General features: G+C 50.0%; 1 protein-coding gene across 4 annotated transcripts; it reads left to right on the top strand.

Annotated features, from left to right (window-relative positions):
* The first annotated feature begins 8,045 nt into the window (after positions 1–8,045).
* PRC1 (protein regulator of cytokinesis 1) lies at positions 8,046–22,322 on the top strand. Of its 4 annotated transcripts, none has more exons than XM_090263667.1 (15): positions 8,046–8,193; positions 9,879–10,011; positions 10,233–10,355; positions 11,691–11,924; positions 12,003–12,173; positions 12,648–12,797; positions 13,108–13,255; positions 14,039–14,175; positions 14,838–14,933; positions 16,131–16,277; positions 16,438–16,548; positions 18,639–18,749; positions 19,317–19,493; positions 19,809–19,850; positions 21,364–22,322. In XM_090263667.1, exons 1-15 carry the CDS (start codon positions 8,183–8,185, stop codon positions 21,433–21,435), a joined length of 1,863 nt encoding a protein of 620 aa, XP_090119793.1. In that variant the 5' UTR covers positions 8,046–8,182; the 3' UTR covers positions 21,436–22,322. The 4 variants fall into 4 exon arrangements, with proteins under 4 accessions (XP_090119793.1, XP_090119797.1, XP_090119796.1 ...); XM_090263671.1 differs by having other exon boundaries at positions 19,317–19,416; positions 21,364–21,425; XM_090263670.1 differs by lacking the exon at positions 19,809–19,850 and having other exon boundaries at positions 19,317–19,416.
* Positions 22,323–23,082: the final 760 nt, after the last annotated feature.

Raw genomic sequence — 23,082 nt, 5'->3', positions numbered from 1 at the left:
CCTCCCCTGTTTAGTCCTTCCGAAAACAGTTGTGTGTGTGCTCTTACGAAAGGCTGCACACTCTAGCGATTTTTACCCCATGTGCTGCGAGAATTTTTAAGGCATGTGTTACCTGATTACTCATCAGGGGCACGGACATCTTTTCCCTTAGGTTGTCAAATTTTTAAAAATGACAACAGCCAAGGCAACAAGAGCCAGCTGTCCAGTATGAATCAAAATTATACCTATTTTTGTCAGTTCAGCAAAAAATACATCTTTTGGTGTGCCATAGAATTTTAGTAATTATTTTATTGCGTGCCATGAGATGACAAAGGCTGGAAAGCGCTGCTCTAGATGCAAAGGGTGAGCAAATGGACTGATCTACATGGTGTATGGGACGGGGCCTGTGACCTGAGAATGGCCAGGACGAGGATGGTGTGCCTTCGTGGGTAGATCACTCGGATCCTGTCCAGAGAAGGGACCACAGTGTGACCGGTGTACTCCGAGAAACACTAAGTGACTCTGGACACACAAGGCTCCTCTTCTGTGACCCCGAGTGCTCTGACCAGGGCTGCAGTTATTAACGTGGGTATTTTGGGGGGATGATAGCTGTATGCCCAGCACTTAGCCCAGTGTCAGGCATTGAGCATATGGTCGCTAAATGTTAACTGGAGAGAAAAAAAAAAAAAGAGGAAGCAAGGAAGACAATTAAAAAATAGAAAAGGAGGGAAGTAGAGGGAGAAGGAGGAAGTCTGCAAGAAAGCGATAAGAAAATGAAGGAAAAGGTAAGGTTAGACGGTAAAAGGTTTGTCAGGTCTTGTGCAGTTGCTGCATGAGGTCTGCACCATTGTCCCGGGTTTCCTAGCAACCAAAGCAAGAAGGGAAACAGTGCCCATATCTGGCGCTTGGGAGACTTCTCCCTGGGTCTTCTCCATAGGAACACTGTGTCGTATAGTGTGTCCTCTGCAACATTTCCTGCAACAAATACAGAATCTGGCTCTGGATGGATGTCTCCTGCTACAGCCTCAATGCAAGTGACTGGCTTATTGCCAAGGGCCCCACAGTACCCTCCCAAAGGCAAAAGAATGTCATACCAATGAGCATCTTTCGGAAGCTGGAGCTTGGTTCAGAGGTAAATGTGAACAATCTTTGGGGGCAGGAATGGAAAAGACCTTCCTGGCACTGTCACTTCCAGTCCATGCCCAGGACAGGCATCACCAGCGACCCCTGAACTCTCTTCCCATGGAGGCTGCGTGTGTGTCATCTCGGAGACCTCCCCTGCTGGGCACACCAGTCGGGTTCTTCTCACAGACCAGCTTGAACCTATCCGCCTGCTCTGATCAAAGCCTGTTGATGCATATCCATCAGCCCATGCTCTATGAATATTATTTCACATAACCATGTTTTAAAACAAATGAAGCAAAAGGGAGTTTGAAATGATAGCGGCTGGCAGAAGAAAAAGCATTCTATGATGATAGGGAGGGTAGATTGACTTTCCTGCGTGAAAAGGCTGAGCACTGCGGCAAGGACTGTATTCAGACCCAAGGTTGCTGCAGTGCCCAGACTGCCCCTGAGTTTAAATAGGAAAACCTTGTATGTTAGCGCGTCTGGATTAGACAACCGCTGGGAGGGGAGGCCAAGGGGCTTCCTTAACACTTCCCTTCTCTAGATGCTTTTCAAGTCTCTCATTCAAGACTTAACATGAGAATAGGTAGCATAAGTAACTGACCAAGAAATCAAGGAATGTATTTTTATAAAACAGGGCAGTGCTTGAAACAGGAAAGGGTCCTCCTGGTAGACCAGAATTTTTTTTTTAAAGATTTTATTTATTTACTTTTAGAGAGAGGAAGGGAGGGAAAAAGAGGGAGAGAAGCATGGATGTGCAGTTGCCTCTCACACGCCCCCAACTGGGGACCTGGTCCACAACCCAAGCCTGTGCCCTGAGTGGGTATTAAACCCATGACCCATTGGTTTGCAGGCCAGTACTCAATCCACTGAGCCGCACCAGCCAGGACTGGACCAGAAATTTGAAGGACACATAGAAGACTGGTAGCAGTTCCTGGTGGCACCTTGAGCCACACTGCCCATCCTACCCATGCTGCACACTTGGCTGGCTTTGGCCAATGGGACATCAGAATGTGTTATGTAAACAGAGGCTGATAAGAGCTCGCACGTTAGGGTTGGCCCTCTCATGATGCTCTTTCTTTACCATGCTGTCAGGAGACCCAGCAGCCATGTGGAGAGGACCACATGGAGAAGAACCAAGGCCCCAGCCGACAGCCTGAGTTGCAATCCCGGCCAGGACCCAGCGGTGACATGGAAGAAGGTTAGTTGACCTCCCGGCCATCCCAGCATCAACACTAAATAAACCAAAGGGCCTGGTCAGCCCATAGAATCATGGAAGATGATGACACCTTGTTGATGTTTTAAAGACTTAGGTGGCTTGTCATGCAGCAAAGGATGGTGGGAAAATAGAAAACAGTGATGGAGAAAGGGGAGAGAAAATTTAAACGTGAGACCCCAATTTTTCCCCACGGAGACAGGAGCAGGTGTTGTTTTGTTAGGTAGCGGCAATTTCATAAGGAGTTGAAGGAGGTCCCCGGGAAGGGGATGGGGCCAGCTCAGTCTGATGTGTAGTAGGCATTTGGGTCTCCAAAACAAGTGTTATGCTAAGGAGAATGATCAGGGCTGGAGAGAAAGGTTTGGGGATCGCAGACATTCGCTTAAATCATGGGAATAGAAGAAGTCATGCAGAGAATGGGTTTGGAGGGAAAAAATGAGAAGGAAGCCTAGACTGGGGTGTTGATGTGGGGATTCCAGTGCTCGGGGTAGGAAACGGAGAATGAAAGGATAGAGAAAGCCAAAGAATGACAAAACCCAGGCAGAAAGGGGGTGAAAGAGTGAGCCGCCAGCCATCACATCCAACGAGGTCATGACAGAAGAGGCAGATAGGAGCCCGCCAGCCTTCATGGGGTCAGTGGAGTGGCGGCCGAAGCCAGGCTACTGGAGCGAGGATGTCTTCTTGGTTAGGGGAAGTAGTCATACACGTGTGGGCACCAGGGACAGTTGCCAGTGTTTCGGAGAGGTCGAAGTCACCAGAAAAAGAGAGAGTCCAGTAAGACAGTGAGGGGAGGAATTCAAGACCAAAGGCAGAACAAATGTGCCTTGAAAAGAAGGGACATTTCTGAGGCGGAGATGGAGCAAATGAGATGAAACGTGTTCATATAACCAGCCTGGTCTATATTTACTTCCCCATAAGCAGAGAGGCAGCATGTTCTTGTGGACTCTGGAGCCCAGCCTGCTGCTTTGAATTTTTTTTCTGGCTATGACATGCTTTTTCGTGGAAGGTCATATTTATATCACAGCAACTGCGCTTGGTCTCCCTGGCTTATTTCAAAGATTTGGAATATGTGGGACAGATAATTCCAGCTCAGTGTCCTTGGAACCCTAGTAAGATTTTTATGAACTTGACAACAGCCTTGATAACATGTTGTAAACTGGACTAATTATAGTTATTTATTTTACGCTTGATTGCATCAAAATAGGAGGTGAGGTAGCTAATAAGAAAAGTACAACTGGCCAGTTAAAACAGATTAAAAAGGAGAAGTCAACTCTGACAAAAATTTGAAAACCATTTAGCCTCCAGAGTAATTTCAGAAATGTCAATCTGAAAACTGAGGCAACACCTATGAGCTAATCCAAAGCCAATTCAAATTATTAAGTCTATGCAGGGTAGATGTTCAAAAACTAGGCATACAGAATGGCCAGGGGATATTTACATTGGTCAGTTCTTTGAATAACTGTGAACATTTATTGAGCATTTGCTCCAGATCAAGCACTGCCTTAATGTGTATTCGTCCAGTCCTCACTTAAGTCTCTGAGGTAGATGGGGTCACTGTCATCACCCCCATTTTCCCGATAAGGAAACGTGGTTAAGAAGACTACTCAAGGTCAGGAAGAAAGTAAGTGGCCAGGCTGTGATTCGACACCTGATAGACTGATGGCAAAGCCCTGCTCTTACCGGATACTGTTACCGGCGGCTCTCTAACGTCTTCCGACTGGGGGTGACCCTCTGCCTGTTCGCTTTGTCATTTCTGGAGCCATGCCTCTACGGACCTTACAGAGGGAGGGGGTGTTGGTTTTTAGGGCTTACGTGAATCACACCTCTCTGAAGGGTGGTCAGTGCTCAGCTGGAAACAGGTCAAGTGTGGGGAGAAAAAGATACCCTGTGGGATCAGACGTCTTGGAGAGAAGATTGCGGTGTGGTGTGTCAGTATCATCGCAGTGGAGTTTGGTTTAAGATTGGCAAGAAGGGAAATCTTGGTTTCTCCTGACGTTTCCTTCCCTTCTTCCCTGGACTCAAACGCGGCTCACGGGCATCACGGCAGCCTTATGAGGAAGAGGGTATTATTTCACATGCTTACCAGTCTCTGCTGGACACGTGAGTCTTTGTCTGCCTTTAGCTTCTAATTATACCTACAGTGCTCATCCTTTCAAACAGAGGGTAACTCAGTAGCAGCTGCATTTTCCTGCACTGCTGAGCTATAAAAATCCTAAGGACATAATAATTGCCTTTTATCTGTTTTAAATGTCTCCTCTTTCTTTGGCATTGAACTAATTTCCAAAGTAGCGCTCTTCCTCCTTCTCTCTCCTGACTGCCTTGTCTAGAGTTTTCCTAAATGCTTTCTTTGCCAATAGGTCTGTTTCTGATAAGTCCTCACATTTGTTCTAATTATAAACTAGTGCACATGGTGACATATACGACTTTCCTAGGCTGCATTCCAAAAAGCGACAAGCGCAAAAAGGACAGCTCCATAAGAGAGCTGAATTTAGTCTAGGGCATTGCAAATTGCCTTGGCTGCTGCATTTTAATTTTTTAACCCAAAAAGAAGTTTTCTTTCCAGGCGCACAGGTCACATGGGTTTCTTCCTCCTTATTAACTTCTGTGGTGCGAGGAATGTGTTCTCGTCACCTTTGGAATCTCAGCCCTGGTCCTTCGCACATAGGGTGCATGAGTGTGGGCCTGAAGGCAGTTGAGTCAGTGCCTAGCAGCATTTCAGAGGAAGTCAAAGAAATACACTGCATTTTATGGTATACACATGCCCGTGTCCTTGCTGGAGCTCACCAGGGAGCTGATTCAAAATTTGTATATAGTCAAATCTCACAATGTTTTTACTTGGGGAAAAAAAAAAACCTGAAAAACCACTTACAAGATTTTCACCTGAAAAGAACCCTGAAAAACTTCTTTTCGACCCTCAAATAAGGACTAAAAAGAGGGAGGAATCACAATTTGCAATATACCAAATTAATAACTGTAGTTATAAACTCTCAGTCTTTTGTATATATAATACAGTGAAAAAAAATGGGGTACTCTGAGCCCATAGGACAGAAGGATGAGCTGTACCTCTTGTTCTGTGTCCTGCCCTTCCTTCAGCATCACTGATCCTTTCTCATATCGATAAATGTTCTTCCGAAGATCTTTATTGTTCCACCCTGTGACTGATTGGCTGGTGGTTTCCCTTCTGTGAGCTCTCCTGGTCAGGTTTTGTTATCGGAGCTCAGCCAACTGTGTCATATGCGTTTGGAAGTTCATCAACTAAGCTCTCAATAGTGTATTTACCATCTATTCTTTGAACATTTAAAGGCATTCCACTCCCAGACACTTGGCACAGAAGGATTTCCACAATGTAGTAAGTGGAAAAAAAAAAAAGGAACAAAAGTGTCAAAAAATTTGTGTAGGACACCATTTTTATTTATTTTTTAATTGTTTTCAGGGGTATATTTGTTTAGATAGCTACATAGATAGATAGTAGGCTTCAGTATACAGGAAGGAGTTTAAAAGCTTATTAAGCAGATGGACATGGTGACTTCTGTGGAGTAGTTGTAACAAGAGGTTGTCCTCTTACAGTCTCCCAGGCTATTCTTGTCTCCTTTGATTCCTCCCCTCCTGCCCCTTTGTGTGGACATTTCCCCTCTTTCTGTCCCTTGTCGTTATCCACTTCCAGACCCCAACGTGTCATCTCTGTGCGGAGCCTCACACTGCGTCCAACCTGGCCGCTCCACGGGCACTTCGAACTCCACATCTAAAATAAGCTCCCAAACCGGAACTCCTGTCCCCACTTCAAACTCCTGAATCTGTTCCTCTGCCTGCATTCCCTCAACATGGTCATCATCGATCCACGTTTTGTGTAAGCAATCACATCCTTGACCTTGGACTTTTTTTCTTTTTATCCCCCATGTTTGCGTGGGCCTCTCCCCATTGTTTCTAAATGCTCCAGTTCATCCTCTCCTCAGCATCCCCCTGGCAGAGGTACTTCCGGTTTGTCACCCGGGTTTTTGCAAGACTCTCCCAGTTGCTCTGCCTCCTATCTGTTCCCCAATCTATGGTGGTACCACTTCGCAAAAGAAAGATCCAAACCTGTGGTGTTGGATCACCAAAAGTGTTCTTTCCATAGAATGCTGATGATGCTTATCTGCCTCTTCTGAGGGCAGGTCACACCTCAAATATCTTGCTAGCGTTTGGACAGTGCTGTGTCAGCCTGTGAAGGCACCGCTGGCAGGGCTGTTAGTTTGTAGAAAGAATATGTGGGAGTCAGAAAAAGATGCAGCGGCCAAGGGAATAAGGCTACAGTCCAGAACACCGCTGTCCCGTAGAAATACGGTGTGTCCCTGTCAAAGGGTCCCACGCTCACACACACGTTACACGGTGCTTTCCTCGCTGGGTACATGCTCACAATGCCTATGCAAGGGTTCTGTGACGTGGGTCCCTTCCGAACTAGGGCGTAAAGGACGTGATAGCAAAATTGTCTTACTTTACATCCTTACCATGCTGGCCCTGGGAACACGTCTGAAGACCCCAGGTTTTTGAAGCTTTTGGAAAACCCCTCCAATTCATCAACAAAGGGTACCACCATAAGACTTAAAAGTAGTGCCTGAGGGCCACTATGTTAGCGCGTCAACATTTGGCATTTGGATGTTGAAAGCACCGTTGAGGTTCTTCTGCAAGAGAAAAACGTGGCCTTGAACATTAAGCAAGCAGGCGTCCTTTACTTTTCCTTCATGGAGAAGGCAAAGGAAGAGAATCCCCAGCAGTTACAGTGGCCAAGTCTCCACGGGGAAAAGGAGCCGTTCCGTTGTAACCAAGCACGTGCGAGTCAGAGGAGGAAGTGCCACTTTTTGCCCGGGAAACTAGCCAGGAGGCTGAAAAGGACAGTAGAGCTGGCACCTGCTGGCGAGGCCTCCTTGTGCACTCAACCTTAAAAAAAAAAAATGCATGATGCAAATAGTAATGTCTGAAGACAGTTATGTGTAAAAATTACAATCTAAGTATCCCTCAGTAGCAAAATAGCTGAATACTGAGATATCCCCGTGCCAGGCTATTATGCAACAACCAAGAATCACGGGGGGAAAAACCGCTTTACAATCATTTGGGAATGCAGCACATTGCAGCAAACGCTACAGAAGTACTGTGAACTTGGAGTTTCAAAATTCTCAGGACGATTATATAAACCTGCGCGCTCCATTCAGCTACCAGTCAGGAGAGGCAGGGAAATCACTCAGGCCTTCGCGACAGGGCCCCCGCTCCGTGAAATGGGGAGCGCGTCCACCTAACGGGGTTGTTGCGGCCACGGAAGGGGGTCACTCCTGTAGGAAGGTGCCGGCCCTGCAGCGGGGCTCCCTCCCCCTTGAGGGCACGGTTTCCTGCGTCGGGACAATAACTGCCGCACAGGATCAGCTCCTAGGATCGCTGCCTGGGTGAACGAGGGACACACGGCGCGCTCCGCCCCTTCCCGGCGGCTCCGCGGTCTCGGGATCAAAACTAGTCCGGGGCGGGGCGGGGCGGGGCTCCCCCTGGAGAGAGCTCACCTGAGGCGGAGCGAGGCTAGCCCGTCGCACGAGGGCGTGCCCAGCGCACGTCGATGCGCATGCGCCCTCGGCGATTCCACCCCCCGCGCCTCGGCAGCCGAGACCGGACTGCGCACTCGCGTCACGCCCTGGGGGCGGGGTGAGGGTGGGTTCGCGAGGAGTGACGGGACGGAGCGCCAATCGCAGGGCTGTTCTCGGTTTGAAATCCCGCGGCTGCCTAACGGCTCGCGAAGTGGCAAGCCTGTGCGAACTTTGCAGAGCTAGCGGCGGGTCGCTGCGTTGGGGTCCGTGCGGAGCCGCGCCGGGACTCCACGTCCTGTCCGTGGGAGCGTTCGCCATGAGGAGAAGGTGCGGGCTGCGGGGCAGCTGAGCGGCGCGGGAGGCGGCGACGCCCGTCCCGGGCGCGGGGCCGGTGCGGGCTTCCTGAGGCGGGGGCCGCCCTCGGTCCGGGGCTCGGGCGTCGCCGCAGCCCGAGAGGCCGGGGCGCTGTCCGGCAGGGCGGGCGGCGGTGAGCCGACTCGTCAGGGGCCCCGGCTGGGCGGAGGCCACAGGCGGGACGCGCAGCTCCCGTGGGGCCGAGCGCCGGCGTCCGGAGCCCCACGCCCTGCGTGTCGGGCGCTGCTCGTTGGCCCCTGAATCTTAGGGGCCGCGTGTCTCGTCGTCTCCGCCGTCGTATCTGCGGCCTTGACGTTGCGCCTGAGGGGGGCTTGGTTTCCGTTGAAGTCCGCGCTCGGGCGCTGCGCCGGGGCAGGGGTGTCCGACTGAGGCGGGTGAAGTCCCGGCGTCACTCAGCGGCCTTGTGACCGGGGCACGGTGTGGAGCGTGAGTTTTCTCACCTGTAAAATGGAAGCTACACGCGCGACCGCGGTGTGGCCGTCTCGGCGCGGCTCCAGGCCGCGGGGGCCGGGCGGGGACAGCCGTCCTCTGGGCTCCGCCCCTGCCCGTGGGGCTGTGGGGGCCTGTGCGCGTCTCTGTCCCGTCCCTTGTGGGCGCTTTGCTTCTCACCGGAAGGATCGGAGAGCGACAGGCGCTCATCCTTGGAATCACCCCCCCCATCCTTTTTGTTTTCATTTTAAAGGTTTTATATTTTATTTTTAGGGAGGCGCAGAAAACATCGGTGTGTGCGAGAAATTGGCTGCCTTTCGGTTTGCGGCCACCAGCCAGGGCAACAAACCCCCCTTTTTAAAGCAATCTGGTATAATGGGCTAAATCCTACCTTGTGCGTAAAGGGTAGTCATGACTCTGGAAAAGGCACGGAGCTGTATGGGAATGTCCTGTAAAAAATGTGCTGTCGGTTTCAAGATTAGTTTTCTCCTTTAAAATCATTTTCCCAATAGGTTCAGCCTCTGAATTATTTATTTCTAAGTATGTTCCACCTTCTGGAGAAAGCATATGTGGGTGTCCTTGGTTGCAAGAACATCTGGCCCTAGCAGGTGTTTGGGGGCAGACCTGACTGCTAAGAATGTATATGGCCCCGGGACGTTCCCTGTAGCTGGAAAGGAACAGCTTCTGCTTATAAATGGCATTGGTTGACTAGGTCTCCCTACCCTTTGTTCAGAAGCTTTACTGCAAGGGGGAGGGCAACGTATTGGGGAGGGTTAAGAACAGATAAAGTAGCCCCGGTATCTACAGGGGCCTTAGTAACTTACCCTTTTATGGTGATTTCGGTTTTTCCTAAAGTATTAGTAAGGAGAAGGGGACGCGACCTCTCCTAGTCCTCTGAGCAGCCCTGTGGCTGCTTCTGGTTCTTTTTTATTTTTCTAATTTCCATTTTACTTCCCTCCAGTCCTGCTTCAGGTGTCCTGGCTTTCTACAGTAAAAACGGACTTCTCTGTAGGAGTTTCCCCGCAAACCTTAGGTAGTAATTCTGTTGCTTTGCTCCCAGAAACCAGTAGGTGTACGTATTCACTGGAAGAGGTCAGAATGACCACGGTCGTGTGTCCTAACAGTTAAATAGGTTCCTGCAAGTACGTACTTAGTGTAGGGTGTCGGAGGCAGGGGCTCATGCAGCTGGCTTCTCTCCTGCTCTTCAGTGAGGTGCTCGCGGAGGAGTCCGTGCTGTGTCTCCAGAAAGCCCTGTTTGACCTTCGGGAAATATGGGAATTCATAGGGATTCCCGAGGACCAGCGGTTACAAAGAACTGAGGTGGTAAAGAAGCATATCAAGGTGAGTGCAGTGCTGGTGTCTTTGCGTGGGACAGGGGTAGGGACGCTGTCTTTGATCCGAGATGGCATATCAGAGTGACGTTGGGACGTCACAGGCTCTTCCTGGTTTCTAACTCCTTACTTAAAAATGTGAAATTCTTAATATTTTGGTGTTGTTTCTTGTGTGGGGATCTTTTCCCCCCATTGGCTTCTAACTATTATGGCACCATTTCTCTGTGGCAGGACCTCCTAGACATGATGATTGCTGAAGAGGAAGGCCTGAAGGAGAGGCTCATGAAAAGCATATCTTACTGTCAGAAGGAGCTGGCCACCCTGTGCGGGGAGTTACAGGTTGAGCCATTTCAGGTACACAGCAGGGTGTGGGGCTCCTGCCAGCTGTGAGATTTAGGGAGGAGCCTTGCCTTGGGGGCTGCAGCAGAAGCTGTAGGTGTTGGGTGGTTCTGGCCATGAGAATTGGGGGACCCGCACTGCGGAGGCACCCCGTCCCAGCAGCCATTTTCACCCGTGTGAAGAGTTGCCCCTCTGAGAGCTGGCGCGGCCAGTGGCCGTGGCCCGCTTTACCCCGGGGTGCACTTCCCCTTGCTGTCAGCCTGTGGGCACGTAGGACATTTTTCACTCTGAGGACAGTGAGGCATAGATGATACTAGGCCATTTTTCCTTTGAAAGGAAATGAAAAGAGCTACTTAGGAAGCTAAAGTGACTTGTGATATAAGGGAAAACTACCACAAAACCCTGCGTTGGCGGGCTTCTTCATATCTAGACGCTACACAGCACCGAGCCAGCCAGGCCTGCCCCTTGGAAGTGTGGATATCAGAGAGCTCAGTCACGTTTGCAGCGTGCCACGATTGTGTGTTGCTCGCTGAGAGGCTGTTGTGTGGTGCTCGGGCACAAGTCAGGGCCTGGAATAGGGACTCAAGCACGGATGGGGCCCCAAAGCATCCCTGGTTTACTGAGCCCAGTAAAACGACCTTGGGATTACAAAAATGAGGACAAATGTGGAGCTTGTGATGGTAATTAAAATAGTTGTAAGAGCAGGGGAAGCACATAATGGCCTCTGTGGTACCGATAAGTTCTCGGGTCCCTTTCCTGTTACAGGAAGACCTCGCTGCCTGGGTATCTACATGGAGTCAGCCTAGGACAGGAGACGGCCTTTCCAGGGTTAAGGATGAGTCATACGTGACAGCCAAGGGCAGCCGGGCAGACCATGGCGTAAATGTCATTGATTACGGACAGCTTCTTTCTTTAGTCTTTATTTTTTTAAACTTTCTTGTGAACTTGAATGAGAACTTGGGTATATACTGGTACATCTCTCCTTTGTATTAAGTGACGGTTCTCAGTTCACTATTTGATTTAAATTTATAGGATATGTTAACACTCCCTTTTTCTGTTGGTCAGTTGAAGTAGTGCAAGAAGTACTACACGGACTTTCATTGGTTAGGTGATATCCTTAGGATTATTGGGATGAACATTTAGCTGTGAGCTAAATATACCACCGTATACAGCTTACTGATCTTCTGCAAAAGTGTCCTGGTACCATTCCTTAGCACATATTCTGTTGTGCATGAGTTGACTTATTTGGAAGTTTAACTAAAAGTCTGTCATTTTAGCCCTCGTTCGTTGTCTACTCTTGCTTTGAGGAAACCGTGGAACCTTGTAACAATGGTACATTGTCTTATACAGGAGGAAGGAGAGACAACCATCTTGCAACTAGAAAAGGATTTGCGTACGCAGGTAGAATTGATGCAAAAACAGAAAAAGGAGAGAAAACGTGAACTGAAACTACTTCAAGAAGAAGATCAAGAGCTGTGTGAAGTGCTATGCACGCCACGCTATGCCATCGACAGTGACTCCGTTCCCAGCTTAGAAGAGCTGAACCAGTTCAGAAAGCATGTGGCAGCTCTGAGGGACACAAAGGTATACTGCCCGCCCCCAAACCTCCTGAAAGTCGGTCTGGCTGTTCTGTACGTACCTTATAATCAGTTTGGTTTATAGGCATCTCGGCGTCAGGAGTTCGTCAACCTAAAGAGACAGATCATCGTGTGTATGGAAGAATTAGATCACACCCCAGATACAAGCTTCGAAAGAGACGTGGTGTGCGAAGATGAAGATGCCTTTTGTTTATCTTTGGAGAATGTCACAACACTACAAAAGTTGCTACAGCAGGTAATATCTGCTCAGAATATGACCTGGGGTCTCATCTCCGCAGGATCCAGCAATTTGAGAAAAGTGACAGGCTTTTTCCCCCCTTACCTAAGGAGCCAGTGTATTGATAAGAGAAGGAGAGAGGATAACGATTGTATTGTATGACAAACAACCTTGATTTCTTGGCAACAAAAACCTAAATTTACATGTATCTGTAAGAATATGGAATTGAAATTATTCATGAAATAATAGTCATTCAGTTAGTGTTAAATTGGAAAAATAATTTTAATCCCAAATTTGAATTTCAATTCCTGGGAACTGAGATCACCGTAATGATAGCCTTACAGTTGTGTTCAGAAGTCACTAAAACACACCTCTTCACAATCCCCTCCAAGCGCTTCCTCTGCTTGTTGGTCCAGGTTTTTCTTTGTGGGAGGCCAGCGGGTTAGCCTCTGCGCTGCTGCCTTTGCTGTAACCACTGTCTGCTTCCTGCAGCTGGAAATTCGAAAATCGCAAAACGAAGCCGTGTGTGAGGGGCTGCGTGCTCAGATCCGAGAGCTCTGGGACAGGTTGCAAATACCAACAGAAGAGAGAGAAGCTGTGGCCATGGTGATGACTGGGTCGAAGGCCAAGGTCAAGAAAACGGTAGGAAACCCGAAGGGTGCTGGGTCAGCAGTCTCTAGGAGCATTTTTGTGTCTGGTTTCATGTCTTCATCATCTTCCTCGAGCAAACCTGTTTTAAAGCATGCACTGGAAAAAGGCGGCAGTGGCCTGTTCATCTTTTCTCCTTGGTCTGCCTTTCTTGGGTGTGCGGCTCCTGCGATAGCGTTGTTGTAGAGGGTTGACTTACCTCTGTGGTTTTATGCTGTAATTTTATTCAAAAGGGAAAATTTTTGCAAAGCCCTGTGACCGTGGAAGTATAACAAGCACCTTTAACAGATACCTGTGTTTTCAGCTGCAGTTAGAAGTGGACCGCTTGGAGGAACTAAAGAAGCAAAACCTGAAGAAGGTGATTGAAGCGATACGAGTGGAGCTGGCGAAGTACTGGGACCAGTGTTTCTACAGCCAGGAGCAGAGACAGGCTTTCCCTGCATTCTACGATGGTTAGTACGAAAAAGAGGGGTTTTATGGGCCTGCACTTGTAAAGCAGTGCAGGTGTTCCGCAGGAAACACTTCCTCAGCCGCACACACACAGCTGCCTTGTTAGGCCAGGGGGCATAAATTGTCATTCCTGTATAAATGGGCATTTGCAAATGCTACTGGGAAATAAGCGACGTCTTGGTTTCTGAGCAGTTTATCACTGTAGCCTGAAGTGGTGACGCTCGGGTTTATCAGGCGCTTACTCTGCCAGGTACAGTGTCAGGCTCTTAACAGTATTAACTCGGTCTCTGTGTCGAGAGATAGGACACAAAGGTGCATAAATGCTGAGCGCTGGAACCAAAGGCACTGCAGGTAAAGGGCAGAGCCCACGTGAATGTGCGGAGTGGGACCCCCAGAGCCCAGCAGAACCCTGGTCAGGCCTGAACTGAGCAAAGATGAGGCTGCCTACTAAATTCCACACCTGGGACATGTTCAGTGTCTCGGACCTCTTTGGGGCAGGGTGGGAAGGGAGGATATGAAGGAGACCTAAGACCAGTGAGAGGCGACACAGGTTGGAGCGCCTTTGGCATTTAGTCCACACCCTCGTCCCTTGCTCCCTAGTCCCTCTAGGCTGACAGTGACAAACCTGGCTTCTGTTACCCACGATGTATGCTTGTTCCTGTACCATTTTTACTGTGGTGAAGAATAATGTATTTTCATTTCGGGGGGATGAGGGATTAGTATTGTAAATTAAGGTACATACTAAACAGTAGAAGAATTTAAAAAAATGGCCCTGTGCCTTGCAGAGCACTACACAGAGAGTCTGCTCCAGCTGCATGACGCCGAGATTGCGCGGTTAAGAAACCACCACGAGGCTCACAAGGAGCTCTTTGAAGGGGTTCAAAAGTGGGAAGAAAGCTGGAGGCTCTTCTTAGAGCTGGAGGTACTGCCCGCATTTCCCTGCTTTCCCTGAGAGGGCGATGAAGTGTTAGGAAGGCACGTCCTGTGTAGAGTCAGAGTCCAGTCTCCTTTGCTCTCTGGGTTTCTGATGCCCTGCCCTCATCGTCACGTCTCTTATGATAGCTGCTGCCTCCCCCACCCGTATTTGTGAGGCTTTTGTACAGTAACATGTAACAACCGGCTTAAGTGAAGAGATGATCTGGCATCAGGGAGTCCAGAGGCCGGCAGGGCAGTGCAGGTGTGGCCGCCCCACAGTCAGTGGGGTCCCAGGCTCCTGTGGCTCATGGCCCCCACCATACAGGGGTGGACCTCATCCTCAGGGCCCAGGTGGCCTAAAGCTCCCGACACAGCGTCTCAGGCAGCAGGTGGAGGAAGGGACACCGATGACCTCATCCCTCCAGCCCGCCAGGGGCTAGTCTGTCTTCCTTTTTAACTGACAAAGAAAACGCACTTCTTCCTGCACCCCACCTGAGGTGCTCATCCCCAGCTCCCTTTGCCTCAGGCTGCTCCACCCCTCACCGCTGTGACACACACTTCAGCCTTCTTAGTGACCTGCGCCCGTGCGTGGCCGTGAGGAGTCTCAGCAGAAGTAATGGTCTGATTGCCTGCCCTGGGGTTTACTCTGATTTAAATGTATTTTCACAGAGAAAAGCATCAGATCCAAGTCGATTCACAAATCGTGGTGGAAATCTTCTTAAAGAGGAAAAGCAACGAGTCAGGCTCCAGAAAACACTCTCTAAGGTAATGTTGTTAAGAGCTCTGGTGCTTGGCTACGAAATACTTTTACTTTTTATGTATTTTCTTTGAATCATTTGCCCCGAACTGTCTTCCCTTCCAAAGATTAGGCAGGGATGATAACTAATACTGGGCCTTTCTAGCATCAGCAACTGAATATCAAGGTGCATTAGTTTCCTCGGGCAGCCGTAACAAAATGCCAAAGCTTGGCGGTCTCACGGTTCCGGAGGCTGGGAGTCTGAGCTCCAGGCCTGCGGTGGTCGTCGTCTCCCTGAGTCTTGACATGGTCTTCCTTCTCTCTGTGTCTGCGGCCCCGTTTTCCCTTCTCACACGGCTCCCCCCAGTCCTGTTGGTTTCGGATCCACCCTGATGACCTCATTTTAACCTGAGTACCTCTTCGCTCAAATACAAACGCATTCTCAGGAACGGGAGGTCAGGACCTCAGCACAGGCGCAGGGCAGTTGGGGCCGTGGGGGCACAACACAGGCAAGCCTTAGCAAGCTCTGTGGGCTTAAGTGTTCTTCTCTATTTTTTTTTTTTTTTTTTTAAATCCTCACCTGAGGATGTATTGATTTTGGAGAGAGAGGAAGGGAAAGAGAGAAACATTGATTGGTTGCCTCCCAGCTGGGGATCAAACCCACCTCCTAGGTATGTGCCCTGACCAGGGGTCGAACCTGCAACTATAAAGGTGCACAGGACAACACTCCAACCAGTGGTGCCACCCAGCCAGGGCCGTACAGTTCTCTATTTGGAAAATCATCATCATTAGCATTTATGAAATAAGAGCCTGAAACTATTGGGAAGTGCTTTCTGTTTTTACAGATGAGGAAACTGAGGCACTAGGAACTTAAGTAACGTGCCCCCCTTTTCACCACTGGTTAGGGGTAGACTCCAGGCTGGCACCCTGTGTGGGTAGTGCTGCTCTTACTGTACAGCGCACCCTCTTGGATGTCCTGCTCCTCTCACTGTCAGCACCAAAACCGCAGTGGCCACACTGGTCCTTGCCTTTCCCACTTCCATTCTTACTGTGAACAAACCATCCCTCACCTTTGATTGCCAGCTACCCTGACCTTTCCCCAAGTGTGTCCAGCCTAATGATGCTCTGGGGAAGGATGACTCATTTGGCAGGGATGAGGGGGCGTTTCTTTTGGCCTTCACACTGAAGGTTTGAAGTAAATAGCATGTTCTTGTGTCTGGTTTCAGCTGGAAGAGGAATTGACGGCCCGGATTGAGATGTGGGAACAGGAGCATTCAAAACCATTTTTGGTAAATGGACAGAAATTCATGGAGTATGTGATCGAGCAGTGGGAGCTGTATCGATTAGAGAAAGAGCGAGCCAAGCAGGAAAGGGTAAGTGGACCCGGTGTGGTAAGAGGGAAGGGTGGTCATGTGAGCAGCCCAGACCGGCAGTGCCCGTGATGTAGACTTGGCACCAGGTTCCTGTCCCCACCCCCATCCCAGACCTGTCGTCTTCTGGGGCGTCTCACTGTTGCTTCTGACATTCACACAGCAACTGAAGAACAAGAAGCAGACGGAGACAGAGATGCTGTATGGCAGTGCTCCCCAGACGCCCAGCAAGCGCCGAGGACTGGCCCCCTCCACACCGGGGAAGGTGCGCAAGGTAAACACGAGGCTGCGTGGCCCTTGTTACGGGGCTGGGAGGCCGGGGCTCATGGCCGTGTCCTGCCTTGCGTCCCGCAGAGGTGGGACAGGGGTTTCCTAGACTTCGCTTGGCTCCATCTGAGAGCAGGGCATTATTTCCTTCTCCCTCCCCACACACCTTGTAACTTGCAGGACATTTAAAAGTCACCTGTGCTCAGCTCCAAGAGAACCACTGAGATTATTTGGTGGTTTTCTTGCTCTTTTTTTTTTTAAGGTTGTGGGTTGGATTTCTTTCTCTTTTAAAAATTTTATTTATTTTTAGAAAGAGAGAAAGAGGGAGAGTGACATTGATGTGTAAGTGACACATGAATCAGTTACCCCTCACACGCCCCCAAGTGGGGGCCTGGCCCGCAACCCAGGCCTGTGCGCTGACCGGGAATCAAACCAGCGACCTTTTGGTTTGTAGGCTGGCACTCAACCCACTGAGCCACACCAGTCATGGCATCTTACTTTTTTAAATGTCTTTAAAAAATAATATATTTTATAAAGTAGAGATTACGTTATATAATTTTGATTTCTGCCTGTTTGCCTCTTTTATATTGGTTGTGCGGGTTCTTTCCATAACATCTAACTTCACTTACATGCTCATTATTGTCCTTAATGACATTTTATTAAACTAATTCCCTATTGTTATAAAAAGTTTGTGATGAGTTTTTAGAAACATGTTCTATGACCTGGCTGCTGTGGCTCAGTGGATGGAGCGCCGGCCTGTGAACCAAAGGGTCGCCGGTTCAGTTCCCAGTCAGGGCACATGCCTGGGTGGTGGGCCAGGTCCCCAGCTGGGCGTGTGCGAAAGGCAACCACACAGTGATGCTTCTCTCCCTCTCTTTCTCCCTCCTTTTCCCTCTCTAAAAATAGGTAGATATAATCTTAAAAGTGTGTATTATAATACAAAATCAATTCTAGAAAGGCTGGTTTTAATTTGGAGCTGGAGGCCCTCGGTGCAGGTGCCGAGAGCGCAGGAGAGGCCATCGTGCTGTCAGGGCTGCGCGCCCCCTCCTGTTGTCGGCTCATTGTGAGCGCCTGTCTCGTTCCTACGAGGTTTATAGGAGCTCGTTATCTTCTGGCTGCTTTGCCCAGTATTCCTGTTTATCTTGTGCAGCTTGTCTTTTCATTCTTTTTGGTGTTTTGTTGATGAGCAGTAAGTTCTTAACTTTATTACAGTAAGAGCGTTTTCAGTCTGAGAGCGTTTTCAGTCTGTTTTCATTTGCACTTCCTGAACTTTGTAAGCACGCCACCTGAGCCCTAAAGCCACACGCATATCTGTCCTGTGTTGTGTTTCCTAGTCTGTGTCTTGTGTTTGAGGTTTTTAATTCGCCTAGAATTTTTAATTTAAAATGTTCATAGCTTTATTGACACCTAGTATTTAAAGTGTACACTCAGTACATTTTGCATGCGTGCCCCTTTAAACTCACAAACTACCACCAGGGTCCACACTGAACTCACTGTCCCAAGTGCTCCCCGACTCGCACCCCCAGCTCCGGGGCAGCATAGGTTCACTCTGTCGCTACTGAGTCAGTGGCGTTTTCTGCCATTTCGTGTGTATAGACTCACACATTATGGCTTTCTTCATTGAGCATAATTTCTTTCACTGAGCATGACTTTGGAGTGATTCATCCATGTTGTTGCATGTACCCATAGGTCACTACTTTCCATTATTGAGTAGTGTCCCATCATATGACTTTGTCACGCTTTGCTTGTCCATCGCCTGTCGATGGCTATTTTGGCTTGGTTCTGGTTTGCTGCTATTGCAGATAAAGCTGCCGTACGTGTCTGTGCGTGAGCCTTTCTGTGCACTGCGCTTTCGTTTCTCCTGGGAGTGATGTGGCTGGGTCATAGGTTAGGTGTCCGTACCGTCTGAGAAACAATGGTTCTACCATGTTAGAGCCCCATGTGCTGGGCATGAATAGGCCCCGCACACCCTCAGAGGCCTCCCCCGTCCCCTCACGTGAGTGTGGCGTTCGTAGGCAGCTTTCCGTGCTGCCTCTCGGTGTTAGGGCCACGCTGCTGAGCGTGGTCCCTGAAAGCGCGGTCTGCTCTCCTCCTCAGCTGAACACTACCACAGTGTCCAACGTCACAGCCAACAGCGGCATCCGGCCTGCCTGTGGGGGGACAGCCTACCACTCCTCGGTGTCTCGACTGCCACCTTCTGGCAGCAAGGTCAGTAAGCTCTGTGTCCAGCCACGTCCCCAGTACCGCCCCAGCCTCCTTATCCAGGCCCCCGTGCCGGTTCCCATTTCTAAGAACCCTGGATTCAGGTACCATTGAGATGCTGAGAGATGACATATGGAAGCTGGGTAATCTAAAAAACCAAGTGAGAGAAAGGAGAAAATGGTCCCGCTGAGCCCCCCAGTGTCACAGGGAAGCCCTGGGCTGCGCCTGGGCAGCTGAAGGGAGAGCTGGTCCCGTGGGCTCCGTTCTCAGCCAGGTCTCCGCTTGCTGCCAAGCACGGGCCCTGCACGTGGGCTCCAGCCCTGTCACTGGGTCACAGAACAGTCGGGGCCTCCTGTAAGGAGACAGGTGGGGACACTGCTAAATGTGTCCAGTTTCTCAGGTACTTTACAGACGGTGCTCGCGATAGGTGTTCTGCAAATCATTAAGTGCGCGTTTTCTTTTCCCTGCCTGAAGTGCGGTCTAGGATTATAGACACTTGAATAATAAAAGGATGATATCAGCATTTGTGTGGTTGTTACAAGGGTAACACACCGATCTGTCCTTTCTCTACAGCCGGTCCTCACTTCCACCTGTTCAGGGAAAAAAAAAGCCCGTGCCGGCCTCCACGGAGCCGACAAGGAGAACCAGGAGCTCAATGGCAGCTTGCTGAGCGGTGGGTACCCCAGCTCGGCGCCCCCCCAGCGCAACTTCAGCATTAATTCTGTTGCCAGCACCTATTCTGAGTTTGCGGTAATTGACGTTTTCTGCCATCTGCCAGTCCCTGGGGAGCACACAGTTGGGGCAGCGGGTATCTTCCTGGGGCACCCGGGCTCTTAGCAGACTGTTCTGGAGGCTGAGAATCCCTTTCCTGCCTCGACCGTGGCACAGGGTGGGGAGGGCCCAGGGGGCATATCGCAAGGAGGTTGACAGCAGCAGCTAGACATGAACCTGGCCCTTCTGCTCAAGAAACACTATTCCCTGGCTGCAGGAGGTGACCCTTCTTGGCACTGCCCTGGTGCTCTCTTGGTGGAGTCCTTGGTAATTGTCTTAATTCTCTGTCCTTAGAAGGACCCGTCCCTCTCTGACAGCTCCACTGCTGGGCTTCAGGTCTGTATGGCAGCCCCTGCATGTCTCATGTCCCTTTTCCAGACTGATCTGTCCTCTGCTGGCTTCGTTCCCATCCGGCCCCAGGGCTACACTAACCAATACCCTTCAGCTGCGCTGCCCTTTTTACCAAGGAGGCGGGAACGCCGAGGCGGACCGCCTACGTAATAACTGTCTGGCTTCGGTTCCAACGTGCTAACCTGCCGATTCACAAGAAAACGTGTTCAGACTTGAATTGGATTCTCAGCCCCACTAGAGTCGGGCCAAGTTTTTGTATAATTTTATAATAATTTGCAACAAAACTTGCACCATCCCCGATTGTGACACCAAAGGCCTCCCATGCACTGGGAATAGCAGCCCTGTCACGTGCGGAGGGGAGCCCCAGCTGTGTGCTGCTTCTGACGAGGTTCTTGGCCTGGGTGATGGTTGTTTCCTGGAGTATATGCCTTACTAACCCCCCAGGGCTGAGCATCAGCTTACTGTCCACGCAGAGCTAGCCAGTGCTCATTTCCCGGCCTTTGTCTGTTGCTAGCACATTGAGCTGCTGAAGCATATACAAGGCTGTGGAAGAAAGTCATTTTTCCAGAATGCTCCTCAGCTCCTAGCAGCCTTCTCCATATTTACCAGCACTTACCTGCGGTCCCCTTCACTTAATGTGTGTTCTCTCTTCTCCCCGTATCTTCCTGTGGCGAGGCGAGCGGCCTTTCCCTCGGGGGACGCTGAGTTACAGGCTGGGGTGCCCGCTCTGCCGTTGCTGCAGGGGTGGAGAACGCCTTCGAGCGTTGACGTTAACGTCCTATCCTGGCACTTTCTCACATTCTGTGACTGGTGGGGGGTCTGCCTATAGAAAGGGGTGCATGTTCCTTTGACTCTCATTGCTGGACTGAGGGCCCAGGTTTCTTTTTGGCTTGCTCACTCAGACCCCATTTCGTCCACTCGCATCTTGAATGTATCTGCTTGCCTCTGTGGTGGAGCCTAGGAGCTTCATGCCGTCTTGGTGGCTGCCGGTGACAGGCTTCTCCAGGCAGCTCTGAAGCCAGTGGCTAACTTACTAATGCCTGTCCGTGTCTGGTCGTCCACACTGTCTCGCCCTCTGTGCCATGTGCTCCAGCATGAGATCACGTCACCAGCAGGTGCAAGGCCCTCAGCCCCAGGGATTGGGAGGTACATGGTCTGGCCCGTTGTTCTCTTAGGGGCTCAAAGACCAAAGCCTTTTGCCTGCCCAGCTTGACAGCTTGCGCCACTTTGTGATGGATAAGGGTCTCTCTCCTGCGGGGTTCTAACAGAACGGACTGGCTGAGGAAAGGGCTCCAGGGTCTGTGTACACCTGCTTCAGCCGTGACTAACAGATTGGTGGCCAAGTGCCTCACGTCTGTTCTGGCACGGCCTGTGCTGGGCACCTCCGGGTGAGAGAAGCGACCCTCAGGGGGCCTCATGCTGACACTTAACGCATGCTCACAAGGGCCGGGTGTGCGCGAGAGGAGTGTTGCCACTGACGTTGTTTGTTTTTCAACAGCGAGAACTTTCAAAGGCCTCCAAATCTGATGCTACTGCTCGAATCCTCAATTCAACCAACATCCATTCCTAAGAAGCCCTGATCAGCCCTCTAGCGGTGGTTTCCTGTGCCTAGAATGGACCTAACTATACGGGGGTGGCTCTAATTTTGCTTCACTTTACGTGCTTCAGACCCTGGGTGTGTTCCATTGCCTTGGGCCTGCCTTTCTTCCAGATGAAAGTTCATCATAGGCTTAACAGGTCCTTACACACTTTATTTTGGCTCAAGAACTACATGAAAAGTTAGCTCATAGCAGTAAGTAGAGATTTTAGCATATGGACCTCTTTCCTCTCCCTGTCACTGCACCTGCTAAGTAGGATTGAGGGCTCGTAGGTGACCATCGAGTGAAGAAATGGCAAGCTCGGCCTGCCCGGGGTGTGAGCTTTCAGCTTCTGCGTGTGCAGTTAGCGTTAACATCTGTTTTGTTGTGGGATATTCCAGCAGGACTGTGGCTGTCACAGTTTTGCCCTCCCCTAGAGGCCTGTCCCCTGCCTCCTGATGAGATGGTGTGTGGCAGAGGTTGAGGGGACCTGACCTGCTGCCAGAGAGGTGGCAGGGATGTTGGTGACTCTTGTGTTTACTGTGTACATTTACATCACATGGTGTGAACACACGTGCCTGTTGAACTCTAGTTCTTCAGTTTCCTCTCTGTCCAGCCCTCTCCCGCCCTCATTACCTGGCCCACTGTGCCTGAGTGTGTCCGCCCCCTGCCGCTGGCGCCAGGTTTGGAGGCTCTTGGGGAGACCCAGAACTTTGCACATGTGAGTCCTGGGGATGTCCCCGCTATAGCGTACACAGTGAAGCCCCTTCTTCAGCTACCCTCTTGGTCACTACGATCCTCCCGGAAGCACTTATTTATTCCTGCTCCACCTGCGCAGTGCTGCCGCCAGCACTACATGGTTCCCGGCCTCCGGGGCGGTGCGGTGCGGTCTGCACGTGCGAGCCCTGCTGTTCAGTTGTGTGTATCTGTCCTGTTTTTTAAATTAAATATATTATTAAGAATAAATAAAAGTGTGTGCACTCATATCAAAAAACAATATGGTCCTGACTGGTGTGGCTCAGTGGATTGAGCGCCGGCCTACGAACCAAAGGGGCAATCGTTCAATTCCCGGTCAGGGCGCAGGCCTGGGTTGCGGGCCAGCTCCCCAGTTGGGGGCGTGCAAGAGGCAACCACACATGGATGTTTCTCTCCCTCTCTTTCTCCCTTCCTTCTCCTCTTTCAAAATAAATAAAATCTTAAAAAACAAAAAAACAAAACAAAGAAAACCCCAAAAAACAATGTGTTGTCTTCAAATTTTGCCACATGTTTTGGTTTGGTCTGTATGAAGGAGCAATTTCTGTTCGGGAGTTTGATTTGTTTAATGTTGTTTTGTGCATGTGTAAATGAAGATCGTGGGAAGGATTTTGAGAGGGAAAAAGGCCTACGTCTTGCTGTATAAAGGGGTGAGTTAACATTAGGAAACTTGGAGTTTTCATCGGCATCTGTTGTGAGTAGGAGTAGGTTTTATAGGGTAAAACTGGCTTTTATTTTAAAATAAAAGTATAGATTGGTTTTCGTGTTTTTTTAAATGTGTATTTAAAATTTATATATTTCAGTTATACTTGACACTGAAAATTGTGGTAGTTGCAGGTGTGCAATGTAATGGTAGGACATTGGTATAACTTAGGAAGTGACCCCCT

The sequence above is a fragment of the Furipterus horrens genome, unplaced genomic scaffold (assembly GCF_987537825.1).
Source record: "Furipterus horrens unplaced genomic scaffold, mFurHor1.1.pri manual_scaffold_16, whole genome shotgun sequence".
NCBI lineage: Eukaryota > Metazoa > Chordata > Mammalia > Chiroptera > Furipteridae > Furipterus > Furipterus horrens.
Note: the sequence above shows the minus strand (reverse complement) of the source record. Positions and strands in the feature narration are given on the sequence as shown.

Coding starts and splice junctions, on each gene's coding strand:
- PRC1 (XM_090263667.1), top strand. Junction 14,176..14,837: donor GGCTCTTCTTAGAGCTGGAG/GTACTGCCCGCA, acceptor GTATTTTCACAG/AGAAAAGCATCAGATCCAAG. Junction 14,934..16,130: donor TCCAGAAAACACTCTCTAAG/GTAATGTTGTTA, acceptor GTCTGGTTTCAG/CTGGAAGAGGAATTGACGGC.